Genomic DNA, 16,996 nt, shown 5'->3' with positions numbered 1-16,996 from the left:
AGCACAGAATAGTCTAAAATGTTATTGTATGTTGTAGCGTTAAGATTTCCCTTCACTGGAACTAAGGGGCCTAGCCCAGACCATGAAAAAAAAGCCCCAGACCATTATTCCTCTTCTACCAAACCATTCAGGTAGGTAGCGTTCACCTGGCATCCGCCAAACCCAGATTCATCCGTCGGACTGCCAGATGGTACGTTTCCACTGCTCCTGAGTCCAATGGCGGCAAGCTTTACACCACTCCAGCCGACGCGTGTGGCTGCTTGGCCATGGAAACCCATTCCAGATGAACAGTTCTTGTGCTGACAGTGCTTCCAGAGGCCGTTTGTAATGATCTTTTTATTAGAGTGTTATTTTCTTTTAACAGGGGTTACATAGACAACCAAACTAAGCGTACCACAGACTAAGTACAATCAAAAGGAATAAGGATACAGCAAAACATTATACCAAAAGCAGTAATAAAATGGAGAACAAAATGTTACTTCACAATGATAACATGGGGCATTTATGGGAGGTTTTCTACAGGACAACAATGGTGACTAGATTTTCCAAAATGTAACAGACTTCTGGTGTAAATCAAAGGTACGTTTCTCTAGGGGTAGAATAGCAGAAGCTTGAGAAAGCCACATTCTCACAGATGGTACTTCAGGTGTGGATCATAATAACAATATAATTTTTTTTGCTAAGTAAACAAGTGTATTGAACAGATGTTTAGAGTCAGGGTCAAACACAACGTTACAATAAATTCAGCGAAAAAGCAAATTGTCTATCCAAGATGTTCTGGATGTGTAAATGAATATCATTCCAATAAGACAGGATTCTGCTACACTACCAAAAAACGTGCATGAAGGTGCCAGTATCCTGTTTACATTTGAAACATAAATGCGATGCATTGGAAAACATTCTTTTAAGGCGAACAGGTGTAAAGTAGGTTCAATGAAAACATTTGAAATGTAGTTCTTGTGTGCTTATGGATGTGCATTTGGGGTAGACCCTTTCACAGATAGAAGCCCATTCTTCCTCACCGAATGCATGTCCAATATCTTTCTCCCAAACATGTCTCAAAGTGTCATAGGATGAGGCACTTCTGTTCAATAAAATAGAATACAAGTCAGAGATTAAACCTCTCCGAACTTCAATCATTTGAAAATGTAGTTTAAAAATCGACTTTCTTCTGACCCTCTATGAAGTGGGGGGGGGGGGGGGGGGGGTCAGACTCGGTTTTTATCTGTTGGAATGATTTAAGAGTGTCCTGAGTAAATAAAGGCGTAAAGTCAGCAATACCCTTTGTCTTCCAGTCCAGAAGTTCAATACTCCTTATTGTGTGTAGGGGAGGGGGGGGGGGGGGGTCTGGATTAAGGGCAATCAGTGACCAGAGTGATATATGGTCTGGAATCTGCAAGTACCTCTCCTTACATCTTTCCAAGCTAAGAGTGTATCATGTACTGTAAAATTGTCAGATAATGCCTGGATCTTTCCAAAACTATTAATAAAATGCTAAGGAAGCTATTGCTCTTGGATGACATGCTATTGATTCCATTCTAAAGTGAGTGGCGTCTGTCTAGGTACCAACTAATCATGTGCTTGATCTGAACAGACCAGTAATATAGTTGCAGATTTGGCAAAGAGACCCCTCTCTAAATCCTTAAGCTTAATTTACTTGGTAAATTAGGTTCTAGGTTTCTTATTGTTCCAGATATATTTAGAGATATTTGCATTCCTTTTCTTTAAAAAAAAGGACTGAGATAGATGCCAAGGGATATTTTGGAATAGATAATTTAGCTGAGGAAGGATGTTCATCCTGACGACATTAATCATGCCAAAAAGAGTTTGGTAGAGGAGATCAGTTAACCAGGTCCTATTTAATCTTTGTGAGCAAAGGCATATCATTTGAAGTGAACAGGTCTTTAAGATTTGGAGTAACATATATGCCCAAGTACTCCAAGCCTGTTTCAGACAGCTGGAATGGCAATATCATATCTCAGTTGATTGTAGAGGGGATATTCAAAGGTATAGACATGGATTTATCCACGTTAATTTTGTACCCTGACAGGTTACCATATTCAGATATGATGTCCATTACTGCAGTGACATAGGTCTTTGGTTTAGACATGTATAAAAGCACATCAGCAAATAATGACATTCTGTGCTCTTCGTCACCCACAGAGATGCCCCTTCCAGGGGCAGTTTGAAACTCAGTAGTGAGTGTTGCAACCGAGGACTGACGATTTTTACACGCTACGCGCTTCAGCACTCGGTGGCCACGTTCTGTGAGCTTGTGTAGCTGAACCGTTGTTTCTCCTAGTCACTCTAGGAGCTGAGCTCTTCAGTAAGGCCATTCTACTGCCAATGTTTGTCTATGGAAATTGCATGGCTGTGTGCTCGATTTTATACACCTGTCAGCAACTGGGGTGAGGCTGAAATAGCCAAATCTACTTGTTTGAAGGGCTGTACACATAATTTTGCATATATAGTCTATTACACAACCTCAACACTCTATCCACTCAAATACAATTAGGCAAGGATGATGAGATCAATCTTTAGCCAAGTTACACGGGTACATGGTCCCCTCATGAGAAACCAATTTTATCCATCAACTGATACAGAATGCATTCTCATGGCAGCTCAACCCAAATAGGACAACCCACTTTACGAAGTGGCACAGATACCATGCAACTACATGGCACCTTTACTTGGTGTTATTTCATAACAATACACAGTAACTCAATTGAAACCATAGGCTATTTCCACTCAGTATAATTATAGTTTCATATAGCGCATCTGCACAGTGTTCAGCTGAGTAAACACATTCTGGTTACCAATGTAGCTGTAGAGGAACTATAGGGCATAATGAAACAATGAGGAAAAATACATTTCTTCACCCAGGACATAGAGCAAGTACAACTACATTTCTATTCAAGTCAATCACGCATTCATGTCTTAATTTACAGGGTCTATGTTACTGTAAGGCATATTGAGATGTTTACATGAACATAAGTTATAGTCCACCTCCAGATATTTTGGAACTTTTCCAGTTGAAAAATTATATTCAGAGTAGAACCATAGTAATATACACATATTACACTTTAAGCTTCAATAGAGAAATTTGGAGCAAAAAAACAGGGCTTTTGACTCAAAACTGACATTCTACAACTTCAGAAAAGGTTAAAGTGAAGTGAATTAAATTGGGGTTACATTTTCTTTATGGGGAGAGATGAGGAGAGTGCCATAGCATGTCAGGCATACTTGTGGTGGGAGGGCGGCTGTGAAGTGGTTACCTTCAGAATCTAGTTCCAGATCTTGAGGAAGCTGTCCCAGGACCCTGTTGCCACGGCCATGCCGTCGTCGGTCACACCCAAGCAGCTGACACGGTTGTCATGTCCAGCCAGGACACCTAGGGACAGAGCAGGGTCAGACCATGAGATCATATCACAACACTCTCAGCCAACACCACACCATCTCCTCTGCTCACTTAGTTTGACCCTTAAAAGATAATTCCATGAACAACCTGGCTAGTCTATAATTCTGTGTATGAGATCTATTGCATTGTATAAAATGGAAGAATCAGTTATTAGCAAATGTTACTAGTACAAGTGCATGTCAGATCCAGCCCATCGCTTTCTCCTTGGATCCAGACCAGTCAAATTCACTAAACTATTCATGCCTCTGTGGGAGCTCGTCCGCTGCTGGAGCAGGTGAAACAGCAGGGGCTGCATCCACAAACCCCGTTACTGTACAAACTAGCCTTCACTTGCACACTCCCTGTCATAGATTTAACAATGGTGAAAACTCCCTCCAGCCAATGCTTACACCAGTCTTATGCTTTTGAATCCACGAAGGGAAGTCTAAGTGCACAATTCTGGAAAAAGGTGAATAATCTGGAATTCCCTAGTTCAATATGCTCTATACCCAGAATTGCTGTATGTCTGCAGTATCCCTGCTGTACTTGAGGAACTAGTCTGGCTACAACACCGACCTGTGTGGCCCCAGACGGTACCTCCGATGTGCTCAACTAAAGTAACCCTGCTGTCATCTGATACCTACAGGACCCCAGTCATTCCTGTAATACGGAGATGCTCCAAATCAATATCTCTCAGGGACTCCACACATTTTGTCACATGCGCCAAATACAACAGGTGTAGACCTTACTGTGGAATGCTTACTAACAAGCCCTTAACCAACAATGCAGTTAAGAAAATATTTACTAAATAAACATTTTTTTAAAGTAACAAAACTGAGGCTATATGCAGGGGGTAGCAGTACCAAGTCAAAATATCCCTGCTACAGTAGAACCACACCTAGTAGATCTAGTCCATTCCAACACCACACCCCTTTTCACCAGCACTGGCTGCACTAGCTACATTCCACCCTGTTCCACTACCTGAAGATGCTGATGAAGTCAAATATAGGTGTACAACCGTCAGAATGTAGCTTGACCACTGCTCTGCCACTGTACCCCCGACCTTTGTCATCATGGCCGCCTCAAAGTAGGATGAAGTTGGCTCTAGATCTAGAGTCAGTTTAGTGTTTTCCCCCCTAACCATTAACGATGGGATTGGGGAGTACGGTGACCTGATTCTAGACCTCTGGTTAGGTTGCTTTTTAACCCAGTCACACTTGCCCGGCATTCACCTGCACGGTCGGCCTTGAGGCTGTCCCACACGTTGCAGTTGAAGTCATCGTAGCCGGCGAGCAACAGGCGGCCACTCTTGGAGAAAGCCACCGAGGTGATGCCGCAGATGATGTTGTCGTGGGAATAGACCATCAGCTCCTGGTCAGCGCGCAAGTCAAAAAGCCTGCAGGTGGCGTCGTCCGATCCCGTGGCAAAGGCATTGCCGTTGGGGAAGAACTGGAGGGAGGGAAAGAGGGGGGGAGAGAGTGAGGGTTGGTCTGATAAATTCCTCAACGCTCTACATGCGGTGTGTTTGTATGAGCTAGTACATAATGGCTGCTACAGCATCACCAAGGTGGGTGCTATACATTGGTAATGAGGATACCTTTCATAATGTAAAGCACTTGGTATTGACCAAGTGACCACACATAATAAAGTTGCCAATGGACAATAGATATGTCCACAATCACATATAACATAAATATAGACCACCCTTTAACAAGCTAACGTAAACTCACCCCACTCCGTACTAATGTGCGCAACCGCAACATTCAAACGAGGCTGCAAAGAAAACTAATGGGACTGTAGCGACTATGTTGACTTCAAAATTGGGGGTGTGAACTAGGTTTCTATTCAAGCGTTGATCGACATGGTAATGGCTCTATAGTATTGGAGAAAAGTTGAAAAAAACGGACCCTCCGTTACATCTAGACGTGTCATGTCGTAACGTACAGCACTCATAAAGCAACTACACTGCTCAAAAAAATAAAGGGAACACTTAAACAACACAATGTAACTCCAAGTCAATCACACTTCTATGAAATCAAACTGTCCACTTAGGAAGCAACACTGATTGACAATAAATTTCACATGCTGTTGTGCAAATGGAATAGACAAAAGGTGGAAATTATCGGCAATTAGCAAGACACCCCCAAAAAAGGAGTGATTCTGCAGGTGGTGACCACAGACAACTTCTCAGTTCCTATGCTTCCTGGCTGATGTTTTGGTCACTTTTGAATGCTGGCGGTGCTCTCACTCTAGGGGTAGCATGAGACGGAGTCTACAACCCACACAAGTGGCTCAGGTAGTGCAGTTCATCCAGGATGGCACATCAATGCGAGCTGTGGCAAAAAGGTTTGCTGTGTCTGTCAGCGTAGTGTCCAGAGCATGGAGGCGCTACCAGGAGACAGGCCAGTACATCAGGAGACGTGGAGGAGGCCGTAGGAGGGCAACAACCCAGCAGCAGGACCGCTACCTCCGCCTTTGTGCAAGGAGGTGCACTGCCAGAGCCCTGCAAAATGACCTCCAGCAGGCCACAAATGTGCATATGTCAGCATATGGTCTCACAAGGGGTCTGAGGATCTCATCTCGGTACCTAATGGCAGTCAGGCTACCTCTGGCGAGCACATGGAGGGCTGTGCGGCCCCACAAAGAAATGCCACCCCACACCATGACTGACCCACCGCCAAACCGGTCATGCTGGAGGATGTTGCAGGCAGCAGAACATTCTCCACGGCGTCTCCAGACTCTGTCACGTCTGTCACATGTGCTCATGTGCTCACTGTGAACCTGCTTTCATCTGTGAAGAGCACAGGGCACCAGTGGCGAATTTGCCAATCTTGGTGTTCTCTGGCAAATGCCAAACGTCCTGCACGGTGCTGGGCTGTAAGCACAACCCCCACCTGTGGACGTCGGGCCCTCATACCACCCTCATGGAGTCTGTTTCTGACCGTTTGAGCAGACACATGCACATTTGTGGCCTGCTGGAGGTCATTTTGCAGGGCTCTGGCAGTGCACCTCCTTGCACAAAGGCGGAGGTAGCGGTCCTGCTGCTGGGTTGTTGCCCTCCTACGGCCTCCTCCACGTCTCCTGATGTACTGGCCTGTCTCCTGGTAGCACCTCCATGCTCTGGACACTACGCTGACAGACACAGCAAACCTTTTTGCCACAGCTCGCATTGATGTGCCATCCTGGATGAACTGCACTACCTGAGCCACTTGTGTGGGTTGTAGACTCCGTCTCATGCTACCCCTAGAGTGAGAGCACCGCCAGCATTCAAAAGTGACCAAATCAGTTCCTATGCTTCCTGGCTGATGAGAAGTTGTCTGTGGTCACCACCTGCAGAATCACTCCTTTTTTGGGGGTGTCTTGCTAATTGCCTATAATTTCCACCTTTTGTCTATTCCATTTGCACAACAGCATGTGAAATTTATTGTCAATCAGTGTTGCTTCCTAAGTGGACAGTTTGATTTCACAGAAGTGTGATTGACTTGGAGTTACATTGTGTTGTTTAAGTGTTCCCTTTATTTTTTTGAGCAGTGTATTTCTGTCTTACAATCTCTCTCCACCAGGTGTAGCACTTCTCTCATCCTTTAAAAACAAGAAATGGACAGTGACGGGGTAAGGGGGGATACCTAGTAATTTTTTACATCTTCATTGAATGCGATCATCATTCTCAAAGCCACTGTTACCTTCTAAGGTCACTTTAGCACCGCCCTAAAAACCCGATTCAAATTCAACACAAACCTTCAAATAGGTATGTGATGACACATTATATAAACTCCTTATAGTGTTTTATTTCAATTTTAGAGGCGATAAGGTGATAAGTTGGACAGATTGAGTGAAAAAAAGCAATTTTCCCACACAATATCTCTCCTTCACACTCACGCATTAGTTTCGCTTCCCCACCCGCCATTTTTAAAGAGGCTCATTGCCCGCTTGAATTATGCAGAAACGGGCAGTGTTTAGGTCATGTAATTTATTCTGTTGGAAAGGGGAGAAATTGTGCTTTACAATGGTATTGACATTACAGTTGATCTGGAAGTATTACGTTTTGGGGCGCTAAAATAAGGGCAATTGTACGGAACAAGGCGATGTACGAGTTTATGTGAGTTCACGTTAGTGTGTATACAATGTCTGTTTTGAAGTCTCTGTACGTCTGAATGAAAAAGACAACCACAGGTGTGGGCAGCGCGCAGCGGAAACACTGGCATCACAGGTGAGTTTGCGGCTCCGTTTTGAATGGAGGTGTAGCTAAGTAGGTTGAACGGCGGTCGGGTCGTGTGATTGACTTACGCAGATGGCATTAATGTCCGACTCGTGTCCGGTGAAGGTCTGTCGGCACATTCCTTCTCTGACGTCCCAGAGCTTTGCGGAGGCGTCACATGCCCCGGACACAAACAGCCGGGTGTCGGGCGCCAGCGACAGGCTCATGACGTCACCGGTGTGGCCGGCGAACGTGGTCGTCTGCTGGCCCGTCTCAATGTCCCAGAGAGCACTGGGGGACGGAGAGTGGGAGGGAGGAGAAAAGAGAAAACATCTGAGGGGAGTTTGGAGTGAGTGCCTTCTGTCATACTCCTGGTTTGCATTCAGATATCTGCCTTTTCATGTATTCTCAAAATGTTATCAACACAACAGTGCAGAACTGGCATATCCACTCAGTGAACATGGGATGGGTATCCATCCACCCATTCTTCCTCAGGGTTGGGTTGCCTGTCACCCAGGCAGGCACAGTTCCCTCACTCACCAGGTGGTGTCTCCAGAGCTGGTGACAATCTGGCTGTCATCCACGAAGCGACAGCAGGAAAGGTAACCTGGATGCCACAGCAGAACAGACAGTAAGTCAGTCAGCCAGCATTGAGAAGCAGTCACAACACACAGGGGAAATGGTCTCAAGACAGAAGGAGAAACTAATTAAACTACATTACAGTTTGTACATTATAGGCCTGACCCTGAAGGGTACAAATAGTTTATAAGAAGTGAATGTGTACAACAGAACCAGCTCAATAACACGACTGTGCCTTTTCACAGCAACTAGACAGACACAGCTCCTGTCATGAGACTGAAATAAATGCCATTGAACATATCCAATGCTTCCAAGGTACTGGTAAAAAAAAATAAAAAAAATATAGTGCATAAACATTACCTATCCTGCAAACTGAACGTTGACCATAGTCTATCCTGTGTTACAGGTGAGCTGTCCGTGTGTGTACACTGTGGTACTTATTAGGGGTGACTACCGTACCTGTGTGTCCGGCCAGCTCACGGCTGACACGCACGTTGCCCTCGCGGGTCTTGAGGTTGTAGATGGAGCAGATGTTGTCTAGGCCTCCGCAGGCCACGTAGTTCCCAGAGGGGGCGTAGGCGCACGTCATCACCCAGGAGGAGCGCAGTGGGATGGCGTGGACCTGAGAGAGACAGGCGGGAACACTTGGTTTGATTCCAGCATGGACCACATATACTGGGAAGCCTATATCACATATACTGGACATCCTATGTCATTGTCATGAAACAAAAAATGGTGGAGAATCTTTTTGTTTAGTTGCCCTCATGTCTTTAGGTAAAATAATAAAATGTGAACAAAAATGCATTCAAGTGTGAGAGCTTCCTTTTGATTCTTAAAGATGTGGACAGGTCAACCTTACCTTGTTTGTGGTGTAGCTGTCCCAAATAATGAGTTTACCATCCTGGGAGGCACTGACTAAAAGCCTACGGGGCAAAAGGAGAGCAATGACTAAACCAGTGATATTAAAGGAAATCTTAAGAGCACTAGTATTATTAGAGCACATGATTGACTGATATGCACACACCACGAATCCAAACAAAACATGTTAAGTTTGGAACTGTTAAGACATCAAGCGGAACACAGGCACGCAGACAGATAACTGCTTCCCTATGAACATAGGGTGAAACCATGTTTTGCATTTTAGGGGTGGTGTGGTTTCCAGGGGTCTTTATGGCTGGGGAGCATCTCACCACTATCTGGGCAAATCAAAACAGAGTCGCCACGGAAACCAGGCCCTTATGGCCAGAGATGGCTGGCTGGGGCACATTGGCTCCCTTCGGACCCACTCAGTGTATGCAAATCACACATGATAACACACGCACGCTAACACGCACACTTCTTTACTCTTCAACATCCCCCTTCACGCATAATAGGAAGGACAAGGTAGGTAAACCTATATTATGGGTGTGGTGGGTGTAAAACTGTAAGAGTGGGTTAGAAGCGGTAGCTTCAGCACTGGCAGTGATTCAATTCTTCCTGTCTCTGTGGTTTGAAATCATCTTCTGTTGGTTGAGGCTGATGAAACACTGCTAGGTGTTTGCCTCAGGTACACTAGCCTTCCAACTCCTGCACGCTAAACTGTTGCATGCTTAAAAGAGGGTCAAAGTAGCACATTTGGAGGAAAAAAATAGGACATTTTTCAAATAATGAATAAACCAGGCTTGTATGGATTTAATTTCGCTTTGGGTGAGTTTTGAAAAAATAAGCTCTAGTGGAAAGTTTACTTTGAACCACGGTCGGTGTGTCACTGTCCAAGCAGTTTCTCCAGAGTGAGTAAGATGCTTAGCAGAGATTGCAGCGCATTATCTGACTTTCCAAACATGCCTGCACTAAAGCAGGACTGGATTGAACTAGCGCTCGTCTACTAGCTTAGCGCTGCTCTATTCACTTACATTTACTGATTACACATTTGCATTTCAATTACCTCTGCTTTTCCATTAGACTACTGGCACCTCAATGTGAACTTGAGTGACTTGAGGACTTGCTCTCCTACTCGGAGACACTTCATGAATAGACCCCTGCTCTGAGTCAATTAAAGGAAACCCACCAGGAAGGGAGCTATAATTATTATTACTATACAGTTGAAGTCGGAAGTTTACAAACACTTAGATTGGAGTCATTAAAACTTGATTTCAACCACTCCACACATTTCTTGTTAACAAACTATAGTTTTCGCAAGTCGGTTAGGACATCTACCCTGTGCATGACACCAGTTTTTTCAACAATTGCTTAGACTAGAGGTCGACCGATTAAATCGGGGCCGATTTCAAGTTTTCATAACAATCCGAAATCGGTATTTTTGGGCGCCGTTTTATTTATTATTCTTTTTAAATTTTATACACCTTTATTTAATCTTTATTTAACTAGGCAAGTCAGTTAAGAACACATTCTTATTTTCAATGACGGCCTAGGCAGAACGACAGATTTTTAACCTTGTCAGCTCGGAGGATCCAATCTTGCATTGATTACATTGCACTCCACGAGGAGCCTGCCTGTTAGCGAATTCAGTAGAAGCCAAGGTAAGTTGCTAGCTAGCATTAAACTTATCTTATAAAAAACAATCAATCAATCATAATCACTAGTTAACTACACATGGTTGATGATACTACTAGTTTATCTAGAGTGTCCTGCGTTGCATATAATCGATGCGGTGCGTATCGTTGCTCCAATGTGTACCTAACCATAAACATCAATGCCTTTCTTAAAATTCAGCTATGCTAACATATTTTCAAAAGGGTTTTCTAATGATCAATTAGCCTTATAAAATGATAAACTTGGATTAGTCATTTACAACGTCAACACTGTATTTCTGATCAATTTGATGTTATTTTAAAATGGACACAAATTGCTTTTCTTTCAAAAACAAGGACATTTCGAAGGGAAATCAAACTTTTGAACGGTAGTGTGTGTGTGTGAGATAGATATATATCTCTCACACACACACGAAGTCGGAAGTTTACATACACTTTAACCAAATACATTTAAACACAGTTTTCACAATTCCTGACATTTAATCCTAGTAAAAATTCCCCGTCTTAGGTCAGTTAGGATGACCACTTTATTTTAAGAATGTGAAACGTCAAAATAATAGTACAGTGATTTATTTCAGCTTTTATTTCTTTCATCACATTCCCAGTGGGTCAGAAGTTTACATACACTCAATTAGTATTTGGTAGCATTGCCTTTAAATTGTTTAACTTGGGTCAAACGTTTTGTGTAGCCCTCCACAAGCTTCCCACAATAATTTTGTTAATTTTGGCCCATTCCTCCTGACCGAGCTGGTGTAACTGAGTCAGGTTTGTAGGCCTCCTTGCTAGCACATGCTTTTTCAGTTCTGCCCACACATTTTCTATAGGATTGAGGTCAGGGCTTTGTGATGGCCACTCCAATACCTTGACTTTGTTGTCCTTAAGCCATTTTGCCACAACTTCGGAAATACGCTTGGGGTCATTGTCCATTTGGAAGACCCATTTGCGACCAAGCTTTAACTTCCTGACTGATGTCTTGAAATGTTGCTTCAATATATCCAAATAAGTTTCCTTCCTCATGATGCCAACTATTTTGGGAAGTGCACCAGTCCCTCCTGCAGTAAAGCACCCCCACAAAATGATGCTGCCACCCCCATGCTTCACGGTTGGGATGGTGTTCTTCGGCTTGCAAGCCTCCCCCTTTTTCCTCCAAACACAACGATGGTAATTACGGCCAAACAATTCTATTTTTGTTTCATCAGACCAGAGGACATTACTCCAAAAAGTTGAATATTTGTCCCCATGTGCAGTTGCAAACCGTAGTCTGGCATTTTTATGGCAGTTTTGGAGCAGTGGCTTCTTCCTTGCTGAGCGGCCTTTCAGGTTATGTCGGTATAGGACTCGTTTTACTGTGGATATAGATACTTTTGTACCCGTTTCTTCCAGCATCTTCACAAGGTCCTTTGCTGTTGTTTCGGGATTGATTTGCAATTTTCGCACCAAAGTACGTTCATCTCTAGGAGACAGAACGCGTCTCCTTCCTGAGCGGTATGACGGCTGCGTGGTCCCATGGTGTTTATACTATTGTTTGTACAGATGAACATGGTACCTTCAGGCGTTTGGAAATTGCTCCCAAGGATGAACCAGACTTGTGGAGGTCTACAATTGTTTTTCTGAGGTCTTGGCTGATTTCTTTTGATTTTCCCATGATGTCAAGCAAAGAGGCAATGAGTTTGGAGGTAGGCCTTGAAATACATCCACAGGAACACCTCCAATTGAATCAAATGATGTCAATTAGCTTATCAGAAGCTTCTAAAGCCATGAAGTCATTTCCTGGAATTCTCCAAGCTGTTTAAAAGGCACAGTCAACTTTGTGTATGTAAACTTCTGACCCACTGGAATTGTGATACAGTGAATTATAAGTGAAATAATCTGTCTGTAAACAATTGTAGGAAAATGTACTTGTGTCATGCACAAAGTAGATGTCCTAACCGACTTGCCAAAACTATAGTTTGTTAACAAGAAAATTGTGCAGTGGTTGAAAAACGAGTTAATGACTCCAACCTAAGTGTATGTAAGTAAACCTCCGACTTCAACTGTATGTATGTATGTATTTTTTTAACCTTTATTTTACTAGGCAAGTCAGTTAAGAACAAATGCTTATTTACAATGGTGGCCTACCCCGGCCAAACCCAGACGACGCTGGGCAAATTGTGCGCCGACCTATGGGACTCCCAATCATGGCCGGATGTGATACAGCCTGGATAAAAACCAGAGCGAGAGACAAGAGTCCCTGTGCCGAAATAGCACCCGACTCTGGGTCAATACTTACATCTCTCTGGTCGACTGCACTTCACTACTATTTAGATTCTTCAACCCGCCAAAACAAAGACAATAAGACACAGTAATATGACTTTACGGATAAAGGTGGGAGAATAATAATTGTAATAATTTTCTGTTGCATCATTGTGAGCTCACCCGTAAAGAATGGTCTCTTCTTTTAATTGGGGTGGGTTGATAAAAATGAATTGGAGCAACAAAGCGAGAAGACAAAGCAATTTGGTTTGGGGTGAGTGTGGTGCGTGTGTGTGGTGTCTCTATGGAGCGGAGTGTTATTAGTTGGCTGGTTGCTGAGATGAGAGCTGCTGGGCTAGGGGCTCCTGGGAAGGCTACCAAAGCTCAGGAACACAGGAGTCACCAGCACTGACTGACACTCAGGGAAGAGCAGCCAGCCATACCACTAAACAATGGACTACTCAATTTTGAATATTTTATCTACCCGCATACCCCACCAAACCACACATGCAACAAACGACACAAAAACACTTGTCCACAAACACATAGCATAAAAGTTAAACTCGTTAATGTTTTTTTTTAGGTTTTAAATTGCGAGGGAGTCATCTTGGAATCTCTATACAGGGAACCTACACATCGGGGGGGAAATTAGCATATTTTATGGCAACTTCCTGGATTTAGGGAGAGGGGTTGAATTATTTAGTTAATGGACAGAATGTGGCTAAATAAGATTACCTCGAGTCAGTGCCCCAGTGCATGGCATAGATTTTAGCCAGATGCCCCCTCAGTGTCCTTCTAGTGCGCATCTGAATTCGGCCAATTGGGTCGATGTTTGCTGTGATCTGAAGGGAAGGGGGGGGGAACAATCAATGACCATGACAAAATAGGCTGTGTATCTGCATGGGATGCTCTTTACTAGGTTCTCTTCTGTGAAACAATTGCCTTTCCTTCATCAGCCCCCATGTTGCATTTATAAAAGTACAGAGAGTGGGTGCTGCTGCTTCTAGCATTTGTTGGCTGGGTGACAAAGAGCCTAGCAAGAGCAGGCTCTATTCTAGTGAGCTATCTCTGCTGCTATCTAAGGACAGCCTTTGAGCCGTGGAATCATTGGACCCCAGTGCATCTCGCTTACCTATCCCAGTTTAAACTTTACTAGGCTTTGACAACAGGTTTAACATGGCCCTTCACCTGTATCCTGAATAATGAGGAAGGCTTTATAGTGGTTCCCCATCCCCTCCAATCTCGTTTCTGAACTGCACTCTACGGGATCTATTTGTGGGGTAAGGTGGGAAGGTCTCTTACCTGAGACAAGGTAGCATCCGCACACGCTTTCCTGGCATCCTGGAAGTAACAAAAAAAATAGTTACATTTCATTATCACTGATCTAAATGGACAAGTCCTTATTCTATCCCACATAAGTTTTTGATAACGTGACAATTTCTCAAAGAATTCCACCTCAATGAATCAAAGTGTTGAGCCAATCATTTCAGCCATCACGGTAATAAAATTACCATTCCCACTGACTTGATAAACAACACCATCACTTGCCTCTCTAAACCCACTTATTTTGGCTCAGTGTTGACTCATGGCTACACTATTAAAATGAGATGCGTTTAAACCTCCCAAAACAATTCAATTTCAATCTAGACCACAAGCCCAATTGTGTTATTTTTGGTGTTTAAACGTATCACATCCTCACTTTTGCTATCCAGCTAGCATCTTGCAGAGATTTCACTAGCAATAGCTAGCTCGTTACAAGAGAATTGTCTGAGACTAAAACAGATGCTTGAGTATGTTATATTTTGATAAAAGAGAAGATAACGCTGATTGTAGCATTCTTAAGTGCTAAAATGTAAATGTTCAACTGAGAACAAAGTTAGTGTTAGGCTTTAGGTACATCTGCGAGAATTGTAGTGCCCTCTAGTGGCTCTATGTAAAATCCCTGCACAGAGAATGCATTTATGAGAAGAAATCAGGGAGAGGACGATTGTAGAGGACTTACTCTGATCTGGTTCTTGAGCTGCTCGGCCTCCTGGCGTAGCTGGTCTAGTTCGCTCATTTTCCTCTGCTAATGGGGTGCTTCGCTCCGCCGCCGGGACTCGTGCTGATCTGAGGGGCGAGAAAGAGGAGAGACAAGCTCAACACCCTGTTCACACAGTTTTCCCTATTAGCAATTAGTGTTACTTACCAGACCATGGTTCAAACAGTATTTACAACCTGATAAAATCCTAAAAGTACAAACCCAGCCCATCTGGCACTCCAGACAGGCTCAAGCAAACGCCCTCTGAAACCAGGTCTGGTACACACAGGTAGCTAAATAAACAGCTGTTACGGGGTCCCTAACAAGTGGGCGTCCAAATCCCTGAGACGGGCTCAATACGCAATTCCCGAAATAGCAAGGACAAGCTCAGGGCACTAGGGTTAAATGTTCCAGACATAGAGACCATGTTATGATCAGATGCTATTTCTAAATAGTAGACTAGATTTAAGCTAATACCTTTGTGTTGTGAAAGAAGAAAATGAAGCAGTTTCCTATCACATTTTCACGTAACATCCAAGAACGTAACTGTTGAGAAGAAAATTCGGCATTTGGACTCAGCATACACTAGCATCTGTAAAATTCACAGTAAAGACAATTCCTGCTCAGAATCACACATCACCCCCCCGAAAGATTCATAAAGTCACACAAACTCACTGGGAATCACAGAATCCCAACCCAGAATCCCAACCCTAGAGAAACCAAAATGTGTCCTTGCCAGCAAAAACAGTTACCTAGCAACAGGATTCTGCAGCTAGTTTGTGCTAAAGATCACCATTTCCAAAAATGATGCAGAATTTCTCTATCCCCCATCCCATCCCCTCTCGATAGACTAGCCAACTCGAGACAAACATATGGTGGCCGGTAGCCATTCCTGGACAACTGAGGCGAAATTGAAATCCATTGGCGGAAATCCATTGAGTCTGCAAAAACATTGAGAACATACCCCTCCTTTGGCTTGCCAAACGGAGAGGGCTGGAGCGCGAAAAGAGAGAAGCCTGGTGGGTTCTGTGAGCTACTTCTAGCATAAAGGTGCTCAGGTGACAAAGACAAGCACTAGTTCAGCTCTCAGACACTCTGGCCCTGGTCAGTGGACTCAGAATTCTCCTCCCAATGTCATTCCTGTAATCCTGGGACACAGTTGATTCAGCTCCTCCAACCAAATCCGGTTAAGACAAAACCTGCTGATGATCCTAAAAGCAGTGGCTATCCCGCTGACCCCAATCCTCTGTTGGACGGGCTTAGCCTTGACACTTTCACTGTCTGGAGACGAGACGAGACACAAACACAAAAGTATAGGCTACTTAGTGTAGTGATAAATGCTACAGTACAAGTTGGAAGTTCTGCATATTGACAGTCTGGGTTGAAGATCATTATTGGCTAAGGCTACGTTTGATCGAGACTGCTAAGCACCGATGCTACCTTCGATCACTATGCAACAATGCTCATCTTACATTTCTACCAACTGGTTCCACAATCAAAAAATAACCCATGGTCATCGTCAACCAGTTGCCATTGGTTTTTACAAGAAAAATGTATTTTGTGTTAGTACATTAACAGGCTTCCAGCTTTACGATTTGTAGGTTTGACCAAGACAGGGATAAAGGAATTCAGCAAATTAGGAAATTGATCTTAACATCTTCAATGTACATAGGTAATGCATTTAAACTAAGCATTTCTTTAAACTGTTTTGTGCAAACATTGGGGGGAAACCATTACATCCACCTTTGTCATTGACAACACAGTTAAAGAAACACAAATATCCACATTTCTTAGTCCAAGTATGTAGACTATAACAGTTTCCGAGTTTTGCAAAACATTTCAACCATCCCGTCTATTTTCCTTACCTCCCTCTCTCTCGGTCTTTTCTGTATGGGTCGTGTGTTCTAAGAGCTTGGAGACCTTCTGAATGAAGTACCTTATCCTTCAAACACCTGAGCCATCTCAGCAGCTACCTGCCACCTGATTGGCTCACGGGCTAACTGGGTCTACTTCTAAGCAATGAGACTTAACCCCCTAAT

The 16,996-nt window shown here is 43.6% G+C and overlaps 1 protein-coding gene across 2 annotated transcripts in view; it reads right to left on the bottom strand.

The window, feature by feature from the left end:
• Window positions 1–16,996, bottom strand: part of LOC139557326 (guanine nucleotide-binding protein G(I)/G(S)/G(T) subunit beta-1) — a 55,883-nt gene that overhangs the window by 2,253 nt on the left and 36,634 nt on the right. The window contains exons 2-10 of one of the 2 annotated variants that reach the window (XM_071371985.1): window positions 14,940–15,046; window positions 14,240–14,278; window positions 13,673–13,779; window positions 9,034–9,097; window positions 8,634–8,796; window positions 8,136–8,202; window positions 7,685–7,886; window positions 4,630–4,846; window positions 3,276–3,391 (exon numbers count right to left, since the gene is read on the bottom strand). In XM_071371985.1, coding sequence (XP_071228086.1) covers window positions 3,285–3,391; window positions 4,630–4,846; window positions 7,685–7,886; window positions 8,136–8,202; window positions 8,634–8,796; window positions 9,034–9,097; window positions 13,673–13,779; window positions 14,240–14,278; window positions 14,940–14,996 — 1,023 coding nt within the window. In that variant the 5' untranslated portion in view covers window positions 14,997–15,046 and the 3' untranslated portion in view covers window positions 3,276–3,284. The remainder of the gene's footprint in view (window positions 1–3,275; window positions 3,392–4,629; window positions 4,847–7,684; window positions 7,887–8,135; window positions 8,203–8,633; window positions 8,797–9,033; window positions 9,098–13,672; window positions 13,780–14,239; window positions 14,279–14,939; window positions 15,047–16,996) is intronic. The other variant, XM_071371986.1, reaches the window with a different exon arrangement.

This window comes from Salvelinus alpinus, chromosome 28, assembly GCF_045679555.1.
Source record: "Salvelinus alpinus chromosome 28, SLU_Salpinus.1, whole genome shotgun sequence".
NCBI lineage: Eukaryota > Metazoa > Chordata > Actinopteri > Salmoniformes > Salmonidae > Salvelinus > Salvelinus alpinus.
This window is presented reverse-complemented; position numbering and strand designations above follow the sequence as displayed.